Raw genomic sequence first — 12,118 nt, forward strand, 5'->3', positions numbered from 1 at the left:
AGTCTGAATGGGGCTTGTTATTGGCACTTTGTACCGCAAACTCACCTGTTCTGTAGTTTAGAACGGCTCATAGACATGCTCTCCAATTTTATCTCAGTTGTAGAGCCAGTAATGTCCACCTGACAGTTTATTTCTGTCTTGGGAATAGATGAGGTGCTTTTCATTCCAGCATTTCCCTCCCATTTTTGCTTTATATCCACAGTTGCTATGCTGTCCTGATGGCATCCACCTAGAGGGTATGAAAATGAGAGACGTGTCATAAAGCATACATCACTTTCCCATTGCAAAAGAGCAAGAAGAGTTTTGCTTTACTGATGGACTCCAAACAAAATTAATGTCTTGGTTCAGTTGGATTTATTATTTATTTATACACATTGAATACCTTATGTGTTCTCCAGTTAAGGGAAATTAGCATGTTGACTTTGGTTTTATAGAGGAACTTTAAAAATGAATTCGTCATGTAAATTAATTTGTCTTCTGTGAAAATATAGTTCAAAAATGACAGCTGTTTTCAACACTCTACTGTTATCAGAGCCATACCTATTCAATGTAGGCTGACAGATTTTTCCTGATGCATAACAGAGCCAGTAGGATATCTAGACAACATCAACATATAAAAATGTGTTTTTATACCTTCCAGCTGGGGCTGGGTGATATAACCATTTTATATTACCCCAGTACAATTTTTTGCCAGGATACAGTGCTTTTGGAAAGTATTCACCCCTTCACTTTTTCCTTTGTGCGTTACAGCCTTATTATAAAATGGATTAAATTAATTTTATTCTCATCAATCTACACACAATACCCCATAATGACAAAGCAAGTGTGATACTTCAGTTTTTAATTTTTAATAAATTTGCGAAAATTTCTAAAAACCTGTTTTTGCTTTGTCATTATGGGGTATCGTGTGTAGATTGATGAGAATAAAAATGAATTTAATACATTTTAGTATAAGGCTGTAACGTAACAAAATGTGTAAAAGGTGAAGGGGTCTGAATACTTTCCGAAGGCACCGTATATCTTTTCACGTAAATTGGAGGTTTGAGTTTCTCATGAACAGGTCACTTTTGCGGTTAGCAATTTGAATTACTAGTCTAGCCTAGTCACTCAAATTGGAACTTTTTTATTACATGCTATTATTAGACTATAATTATATTGACTGCTGGATTTCCGTTGGTAATAATCAGGTGTCGGGCTGCACTACAGCAAGATTTAGCGTGCCACGGTAACATAAATCCTTTGAAATGGAATCATTTTCATTGTGTTCAGACAACACTCAAAACGACTTTCTGAAAAATAATCTGACCACCACAATGCCTGAGATGCTCAAAACTGTCATCTATGTTACCGCATGCACTGTAGGCCTATATCATCCAAAGTTTGTGGGAAAAAAGCCTCTAATCTAATCTCCACCCAATGTAGCAACGATGATCAATACAAAGATTAAGCGCATGGCTACTTAAACTTCTCAAGAAGATCAAGCAAAGATGCAATGGAGACTAAAAGCCTGAGGACACAACACCTGGTTGTTTTAATTATTTATTAAGAATTCTGATACTCCAGTAGGATTGGGTGATCGTCTGTTAAGGTTGTCCAAATTGGGATGGCAGGTATACCATCCCGCCAAGTTACGCCTTGGCGGGGGCATGCCCCATACCTATACAGCACCGAGAGTTTGGCACTTTTCAGGGTTCCCCACAGAAATAACCACAACAGCCACAGACACTCAGCCCTTAAAAACATTAAATTCTGTACATTCTCACCTCATTTCAACAGACAGTTTCATAAACAACTTCACATGTCCACATAATAAAGCCCCAAACTAAGGGGATTTTGCGTTTTCTCCTTCTTCTTCTTCTCATTCTTATTTTTCCTGCCGCCTATCCCACTAACAACATGTCTCCCCATTGGACATTTTACAGACATCAGCCAAATCTTCACCTACACGACCCAATCAAAAACGTGCATACACACGCAAAATATCCATACCTTTTTACTCTGAAACATTTCCAATTTAAACAGCTAGTCTGCTGTGGCCTAGTGGGCAAGGTTACAGTCTTGCAAACATGGGGTCCTAGGTTCAAGCCCAACTAGGGACATGTTTCTTTAACCTGCGTTTACCCTCACTAATAATTGTCTACTACTTCTCAATTATTGCTTTTGCACCATATCTACCCGCCGTTCACCAAACGTATACACTGCATTATGACGTACCGTCTGCACGTTCAGTTATTAACCGGCTACAATATTTCAAAGCCATATGGATTCAATGGGAGCTCTTCTGTGCTTACTGGCCTGTTTTCTTCTTTAAAACCACAGACAGGTTTGCTAATGATATTTCACGCATTGCATAGCTATTTCATGGTGCTGCACTAACAAAGTCACAGACTGGTAAACCTCCGGTTGAAGGATTGAATCCCGCCTCGCCCTCAGGCAGATAATTTCCTCTTTTACACTTTACACAACGTTTTCTTACGCTTATATTTGCTTTATCAAAACTCACTCACGGCCACCCATATGCATTTCATGACGGCAAATGTATTCCTTTTATTAAACAGTTAGCCTACACCAGTTCACCACTGTGCCATTTCTACTAACTATATTTCTTCACTTGGCTACCGTACAAAACCTTCTTATCAGCAAATGCCACGTTTCTACATTCATGTTACCTCGCCCTGTTTTATATCTAGCCACATACACATAATTACTACGTATGTACGTTCTGCAACTCCCCATTAAAACATTACATTTAAAATCATGACTCACTCATAATTATAACTACTATTACTGAACATGAGAAAAAGCACATCAGTGCAATAGATTTCACACATAACTTAACCCTCTACTTTAAGGACTAATGCTTTATACAGACTGTTATATATACCATTCGATAAGGAAACTAAGCTCGCTCATGGTCACTTCATTTACTTCGCACTATAGTCTGTGATCATGTCAACCTTCCCCTACATGCCCATTCTGCTAAAACATATTGTTTCAACTACGCAATTTCATCATTTCTCAAAATTTATCTCACATTGTTGTTATTTTCTCATATGCAAAGCCTGCTGGGACATATGTGTCTGCTCCTGTTCTCCACTATCAGGTTTTCCGGTTCTAGCTTAGCAAAACAGCGAAGAGGATTCCTACCTGCAGATAAGCCTATCAAAATGCCTTATAAACCTTACAAACACTAAAAGTGCATCTCCACGAAATAACAGCCAACAGAGCAGGACAGAAGGGTACACAAGTTGCGACCTAGGGAGTTCTAATTCTACGGGCTTGCTGATTCTTTTGTCAATCAAGGCTCGTTGGATGGCCGTCAAATCTGTGAGTACCTACACTGGCCATATTTCACTTGCGTTTCTGATGCGTTTACGCTTACGCCACCGCACCCTTCTGAACTATTTTACATATATAGCAAACCAAAACTGCTAAACGGTACACGCTCATCAGACTGTACAAATTCACACAACGATAGCCATAATCCACAACCGTTTCTTACAGGGTCACTTCGCATTTCTCACTCTCATAATAACGCTTTGCAAAAAAAAATGATATCTCATAAAAAACACGTTTTCAACGTACAAAAATGCCAAGTTACTCACACATAGAAGACATACACCATCTATAACTCATTCATTCACACTGCCAAAATCCAGGCCTGCCATTAAAAGTAGCTATTGATAGCAAAATGACGCTACGTTACGGTACTAGAAACAATATAAGCTATCTTGCCTCACCGAAATTAAATAAGATGTATTCCAAAGCAATGCTACCCAATATTTCCTCAATTCTTTCAAGTCACTTGGCCCTGTGTTTTGTAATCTTACCATTTTACAATGTCATGCAAACGTTGTGTCAGATCAAAGTGTCAAATATTTCAAATTGCCTCATGGATCACATTGAAATTCATGTAGAAAACTGCTGGTGAGTAACTACAGTCGGCATATTTCTCCAGAAAACATATGTTTATACTTGCTTCTGAACTGAATTTGAGTAAATGTACAAGTTATTGTATATTTGCTACGTACAATAAATACTGCATATAAAATACATATTGTACATACATACATAGAGAACTTCTTTATCCCCATGGGGACATTTCCCTCGCAGCATGTTACATTCACATTTACGAACAGACATTTATACCAAGAAACATACAATCATTCATGCAACAGAATGGCTGGGCAGCAAAATACATACATACCAATACAAATTGAACATATAGACGCCTATTCAATCTATCTTGACTGTGAGAAAGCCATCCACAAATATGTTTGGCCTGTCCATGTACTGTACGCTTATACACACAGGGCCAAGTGACTTGAAAGAATTGAGGAAATATTGGGTAGCATTGCTTTGGAATACATCTTATTTAATTTTGGTGAGGCAAGATAGCCTATATTGTTTCTAGTACCGTAACTTGGCGTCATTTTGATATCAATACTTTTAATGGCAGGCCTGGATTTTGGCAGTGTGAATGAATGAGTTATAGACAGTGTATGTCTTCTATGTGTGAGTAACTTGGCATTTTTGTACGTTGAAAATGTGTGATATGAGATATAAGACACAGCAATCACTGATCAGCGATTGCATTGTCTGGGGACAGGATGGGGTACAGGACATTGTGTTTCTTATGAACAGGTCAATTTTGCAGTTTGCTGCTTTGATTAGTCAAAACTGACAGACTAGCCTAGTCATTCAAATTAGTACTTATTCTAGGCTATTATTAGGCTATAATTATATAGGCTTCAGGGTTTTTGCTAATGGGCTAATCAGCCATGGTGCTGCGCCATGGCATCATTTAGAGCGTCACGGTTACATACATCCTCAAAATTGAAAACATTTACATGTGATCAGTGACATCACTCAACACAACTTTTGGCAAAATAATATAATACAATTGAATAATATCATAGCCCGCTGTGCACAATTAGGCTCTTAATTTGCATTAATCTGTCAAAATCAGGCCTACTACACAAGTACAGTCAATAATAAAAAATAATAAACATATTTAGAGAATGTATTTAGATGCTCATTGATATAAAATGGGATGAAGTCGTTCACTGAAGATGCCCTCTGCTGTCTTAAGAACTTTTTTGCCGGTGTGTAACATTCTCAGCATACATACTGAAAAAATTTAAGGCAAAGTTTATGCATGAGGAACAATGCATGTCCTTTCATAGAAGCCTACAGTATACACCACTAGAATTGTACTTTAATTGGATAAAATGCTTCTCAGTTGTCACTATAATAGCTTGCCATTGGCTGGTTGTGTACTAGTGAGGTTATCCTGTTCTTGTTACATTACATTACAGTCATTTAGCAGACGCTCTTATCCAGAGCGACTTACACAACTTTTTACATAGCTTTTTTTACATTGCATCTATTTATACAGCTGGATATATACTGAAGCAATGCAGATTAAGTACCTTGCTCAAGGGTACAACGGCAGTACCCTACCAGAAAATCAAACCTGCAACCTTTAGATTACAAGACTAGTTTCTTACCCATTATACTACACTGCCGCCATTATTGAATTAATCCATACACACAGTGGCTCCCATTGGTTACACTGAGGGATTGCTTGGCCAGTACTGGTCAGAGAACTTTTTAGGTTGGCTCATCTTGTTCCAGAGAGTATATGTAAACCGAAGATAGTAACACGTCCTATCACCCTGGTATTCTCGGGCTGTATGTAACGGCAAAAGGAACAACAATGATAATTCCTCCAGACTGTCAGGGTGCGTGGGGGGTTAGGACCCAAACGCAGAGTGAGGGGAAAAACTCAAAACTCCAAATAGTAAGTGAAACAAAGACTTTACTTGACAAAACAGGACAAAAGGGAACAAAAGGCCTCGCAGGGCAACTCTCAAAAACAAAGGAAAACTTCAAAAACACAGGAAACAAGAAAATCCAAAAGTCCAAAAGCACGTGGAAAACAGAACATGGGCAGGAACACACGGGGCAGGAACATGATCAGAGGCACACACTAACAAACAACCAAGGGACAGGGACGCGACAAACACCGGACTGGACTGAGACTGACAGAAACGGACTGACACAGACACAGGAACAACACCGGGAAACCTACAAGGACAGACAAAGGGACAAGCAGGCGGGGAGGCACACGGCAAGACCGACAGACAGGGAAGAAGAGGGGTGAACTCAAGGACTGACACACAACCTGACAAACGGGCAGACAGGACAAAAAACAAGCAGACTGACACACCGACAGACAGGCGGGAGAACAGATTAGCCGATGGGCTGACAGCCTGGGGGGCAGATAGACAGGCTAACAAACTGGCTGACACACATGCGGGCAAACAGGCAGACTGGCAAGCGGGCAGACAAATAGACAAGGGGGCAGGTGAACAGACAGACCCACAGTGGGGAACGTGGATAGGGCGAGGTCTCTGGGCACTGGGTAGGGGCAGCGATGGCTTGGACACACTAGGGGGTGCGAGAACACTAGGGGGAGCACGGACACTAGGTGGCGCGGGAACACTAGGGGAAGCACGGACACTAGGGGGAGCGAGAACACTAGGGGGAGCGAGGGAACACTAGGGGGTGACGGAACACCAGGGAGCGAGGGAACACAGGGCAAGGCATGGACACTGGGCAAGGCATGGACACTAGGGGGAGCGAGAACACTAGGGGGAGCACGGCCACTAGGGGGCGCGGGAACACTAGGGGGAGCACGGACCCTAGGCCAGGTGTGAACATTGGGCGAAGCACAAACATTGGGCAAGGCATAGACATTGGGTAAGGCATGAACACTGGGCAAGGCATGAACACTGGGCAAGGCACAGACATTGGGCAAGGCAGGTGGCTTTGCCTGCGGGACAGCGGCCAGGGCAGGCCGCGGCGGCCCCAGCGGGACAACAGACGGAGCAGACGGCCTCTCCGGGGCTCTGGACGGCTCTGGAGGCCTCTGCGGGGCTCGAGGCGGGGGCAAAGCATAAACATTGGGCGTAGCAGGCGGCGGTGGCCCCAGCGGAACAACAGGCCGAGCAGGCGGAGGTGGCCCCTGCGGAAGAATGGGCAGAGCAGGCGGCAGTGGCCCCTGCAGGACAACGGGCAAAGCAGGTGGCGGAGGAGGCCCCTGCGGGACAACGGGCGGAGCAGGCGGCGGTGGCGGTGGCCCCTGCGGGACAACGGGCGGAGCAGGCGGCGGCCTCTCCTGGACTTGGGGCGGAGCAGCCAGACCCCCCTGCAGTCGGGGCTGGGCAGGGGACAGGAACACAGACCCCAGTCATAGGGAACCCGGCTGGGCAGCCGGACGGGACCCGCGGGACCCCCGCGGGCCGGGCCCTGGAAATATTACCAACCGAGACCCCTCAAAAGAAGCAGGCCAGGGATCCGCTGGCTGAGCAGCTGGAGGTCTGGCCGACCGGGAGGCAGCCCGACCACGACGCCTCCGTGACCGCCCGCCCCGGGCACTGGGCGGCTCAAGGGCGAAAACTGGGTCGAGCTCCCAGTCGCTGGGTGGCGAGTCCTCGGGATCACTCCACCACCCCAGTGGCATGATTAAAAAACAAAAAAAAACTTCAAAAGGGAAGAGGGGGGAAGAAAAAAAAGCTCCGCTGGGTCCAGCACTGGCTGGATCCTTCTGTCCGGGTGCGTGGGGGGTTAGGACCCAAACGCAGAGTGAGGGGAAAAACTCAAAACTTCAAACGGTAAGTGAAACAAAGACTTTACCTGACAAAACAGGACAAAAGGGAACAAAAGGCCTCACAGGGCTACTCTCAAAAACAAAGGAAAACTTCAAAAACACAGGAAACAATTGCAGAGTTCTCTGCTCGATGCTGAATGCTGTCAAGTACCATTCAGAACCATTCAACTCTACATGCAATGTAGGTATCTGCCTTAATCAGACACAGATTTGGATCATCAGCACTTAAAAGTAGACTGAAGTAATGTGTTAAAAATATCTTCCCATATCACATTAAACCATTTAAAACAAATTTATAGTGAAGAGCCCAGGCCTTAAATAACTCACCAAAGTCCACAGTGTCCATGCCCTGGAGTAAATCCTGCAATTTAAACCCTGTGGGACGGTAGCTTTCAGTTTTGAAGATGAAAAACTTCTTGGACTCCACAATCTTCAGTACAGACAGCACATCCAGGCGCATGGATTCATAGACACTGGAGATCGATTTCAGCTCACCGCTGTTATCCACCTCCTCCAGAAGGATTCGAGTCAACTTTTTAAACATTGTACTTTAGCTTGTGGTGGGGTTCTGTTTAGAGCTGTAATGAAACAAAATTAAATGGCATACCTTGTCAGCAACAAAATCTGTCCCCTCTGCCCTTTTTGAAACATTCACACAATATTTTCCTGAAATCGCCAAGTTTGGCACTTGAGAAAGAAAACAGTGTGAGGAGTGTACGAAATGGAATCACTCTGGGACACACTTACAAATCTGACTTTGTGAATTGCTGACTCAGTGAAACAGCAATAAATAAATACAGCCAATGGTACTTTAAGGTTCAATTCTGACTGTTCAAACCACCATACTGCATTTTTGTCTCTTCAGTCATAATTCCACTGCTGCACACTGTTGAAGTTATGAATACAACAGGCTGTAAACTGCAGCTGGAAGGACAATCAACAGGACGGCAACCATCAGGACAAGGGGCATCAAAGCGTTCTGGTGGTTTCTGCCTAAAGCATGGGGCTGTCTGCTAAAGGATTTGGAATAACCTTACTGTAAAGTGGCAGTGGCAGCAGTGTAGTATAATGGGTAAGGATCTGGGCTGCGTTTCAGAGTTTCGATGTACCTTCACGTTTTACGAAGGTTTCTAAGGTATACCTTTAAAAGGGAAACCGCTTTTTTACGAGTGTTTCCCAGACTATACCTTAACAGTTCCCTTAAGGGACACTTCCAAAGGTACGTCGTAAGTTGGAGCTGGCCTTCACTGTGGTGCTGAAAAGTTTATCAATCGATGCCAAGCGAATCGATTGTCTCACTTGTAAAGGCTTATGAATGACGTTTTAATATAACAAGTGTTGTCATAATCATTTTACATCAATCTAATATTGCAGAAGAGGAAGCTATACCTACTAAAGATCATCTGCTAATCTCTTTAAGAGTCAAGACGAGACCTTGTGATAGTTTCAATAAATACGTACATATAGGCTACAAAAAATAAAATAAAGAGCATAGTCTGGGACTTCTTAGAAGCCCAGTAAAAAGGATAGGCTACATATGGGTGAATTATTTTCTTCTTATTGAAACAAAGGTCTAATGTTAATTTGTTTTTGTCACACAATATACAGGCAACTGTAGCAGCATATCCACGGATTCCCGTGGACTTTTCTCTGCAGTGCAAAAATGATCGTAGATGAAAGACAAAAGCGTGTCTGTGGAAATTGATCATGATTAATTCTATACCGGGTATGCCTTATGCATAAGCCTACCTGTTAAAATGATATGTTCACCCACCTTGATTTGCTGTTGGACAATCTTAAGTTTAACCAAGAATAATGGATAGGTCCTATACTTAATTACCATCATGATGGGAACAGACAGGTGAAACGACAACATTTTCATGACGTGCTATGCACAGAAACGTTGATTGGATAATTCATTTTCGTAAAGTTAATATTAAACTGTATGTCATTTTCGCATGCAGATGTGCTACTAGATGCGCACTGCAGTACAACTGTCGATTTGAAAAGCAAAATGTTAGCATAATAAGGCTAAAACTGCGACAGGGTGAGCGGAGTGCATCGCTAAGGGACAGCTTACGAGTGCCTCAGACCACCCTTTTAAAGGTATACCTTTCAGAAGGTATACCTTAGTTAAGGAAGCGCTGGGAAACAGCTCAAGACCTAAAGGAAGACCTTGAGGTATACCTTACGACCCATGTAGCGCTAAGGAGACTCTGGGAAACGTAGCCCTGGTCTTGTAAACTAAAGGTCACAGGTTCGATTGTACCCTTGAGCAAGGTACTTAACCTGCATTGCTTCTGTATATATCCAGCAATGTATTGTAATGTAACAACTAACCACCCTCGTGGAATGCCAGACCATGGATATACTATGGATAGAATACTGGATGCAGTCTTATGGACACTCATTTTATGAGTTTTGACTTGTTTCAGAGTGATAGAAAGAGGAAACTTGGGGAAAGAAAGGACCTGCCTATGATCCAAAGCACCCCCCTTATCTGTGACACATGGTGGAGGTAGTGTTACAGTTTGGGCAAGTTTGGCTACCACTGGAACTTGTTCACTTGTCTTCCTTGATGATGTGACTGCTGACGGCAGCAGCTGGGTGAATTTTGAAGTATACAGAAACATCACTGAAAAAGATTTTTCAGTGGATAAACCAATAATTTTTACTTCGATTTGTGCTCAGTTGAGAAAACCTAAAAACAAGACCAGGTAAAAACCAAGTATATGGCTGGACCTAACAGTGTTTCCTCTAGGATTTTTTTCAGCTGTGGGGGAAAGGGTTTTGTTGTACCTGGGTGGTGCGCACGTGCCGCTGGCATTGGAGTGAATATCAATAGGTCATTTAAAAATATGAAATAAAATGACACTTGACTGCAAAACAAACATTAGAACATATTTATTGACATCTATTTATTCAGACATTGTGCCTCTTTGATCCACTACTTACAGAGGGCACTGTATATTAGCCTCGGTGGCAAAATCTGCAGCCTGGCTGAGAGCCATGGGTGGAACCTTGTCTTGTCTACCCATATAGGGTCCCGGCCTGATAGCCTGTGCTTAGTCTTCATTTTATCTCCTCTCTCCTGTCCTCCTCCACTCTCCTCTCCACTCATCTCTTTTTGCCCTCTCTCCTGCTTCACTCTGCTCTCCTGCTCCACTCGCCTCCACTACTCTTGCCTGTGTACTTGTCTAATAAGGTTACATTTGAGAATGAGTAACGTTAGATAATTCTCTCACATAAGAACCTTGAGCCCCTCTCTAGCGAAAGTAATGTTAGAGCAAGAGCACATTATCGACCACCCTAGGGGCGGGACGTGTATTTACTTCGTAATTTATTAGAGAGAACTGGACATCGTTACCTATTAAAATGTAAGTCCTGTAAAAATACACAAACTGTCTAAATGTGAAAAATCGACTACATACATATAGCCTACATTTAGTTACATTAATACAGCCTTATTTACTATATCAACTTCAAGACAAGCAACACGCTCGGAATTATCTCATCGCGACCCACTAAACCCAATGGCACAGACGTTGCTTCATAATTTCAAACTGCTTTCCTAACGACTATTTTGCGTCCTGCGACTTGGGTTACAACTGTGAATATGTACAGATTCCTGGACGTGCCGATAGCAACCACCCTTTCTCATATTAACCTTAAATATGCAAGACAGGACACTTATACAGTATGCTTGATGTCAAGTTCCATTCATTTATATGGGGTGGTCGATACAGGTCCCCTTAGCAACCAAAAGCTAACGCTGGGCCACCTCTGACTTATTTGCCGGCACTGAAAAAAATCGCGAAAGTACTGAAAAAATAACCACTGGAGGATAACAAGGACATTTTTTCATACATAACTAGGTACAGGTTTTCAGCAATATTTAGCCTATTTCATATATAGTTGCAAATCTGTTTATTTCACAATATATTATTAATAAGAATTAGTTGGCCATGAACATCAATAGAGAATATATTGCAAATCTTTATTTAAACTGTAGAATCTAACTTAACGTTAGCTAGTTAAATCTACCTTTTTTCTTGTTCTCCAGCAATGTAATCCTATCCTCTGCCCTGTTTGTCACTCTGCCTGAGGAGAAAATGCTGTACTCAAGCTGTTGTTTATTTGGTTGTCATGACACACGTGATCCGGCCAACCAATGGTGTAACTTCATCACTCAGTCACTCAGTCACAGACATTCGCGTTTGTAGGGCTGGCCTGGCTGTTGCGGTCCAGCCAAAAATATAGGTGAAACAAACTAAAGACAAATTTTAGGATTATTCAATGAAGCATGTTTTTCAGCAATCTTACCTTGTTAACCTTACTATATTATCACTTGAATAAATGTCTAGAATAAATAAATAGGCTACTTTAGGCTTAAGTAAGTTGTATTGTATTTAAGTTGTTTCCCTCTCTCAGAAGAGACCGATG

At 42.5% G+C, this 12,118-nt stretch overlaps 1 protein-coding gene across 3 annotated transcripts in view; it reads right to left on the bottom strand.

Moving 5' to 3' along the window:
• LOC118220133 overlaps positions 1-12,118 on the bottom strand; it is a 48,371-nt gene that overhangs the window by 23,792 nt on the left and 12,461 nt on the right. For 2 of the 3 annotated variants that reach the window (XM_035403781.1, XM_035403780.1), the window contains exons 2-3: positions 8,003-8,253; positions 46-229 (exon numbers count right to left, since the gene is read on the bottom strand). In XM_035403781.1, coding sequence (XP_035259672.1) covers positions 46-229; positions 8,003-8,219 — 401 coding nt within the window. In that variant the 5' untranslated portion in view covers positions 8,220-8,253. The remainder of the gene's footprint in view (positions 1-45; positions 230-8,002; positions 8,254-12,118) is intronic. The other variant, XM_035403782.1, reaches the window with a different exon arrangement.

This window comes from Anguilla anguilla, chromosome 2, assembly GCF_013347855.1.
Source record: "Anguilla anguilla isolate fAngAng1 chromosome 2, fAngAng1.pri, whole genome shotgun sequence".
In the NCBI taxonomy this organism is placed as follows: Eukaryota; Metazoa; Chordata; class Actinopteri; order Anguilliformes; family Anguillidae; genus Anguilla; species Anguilla anguilla.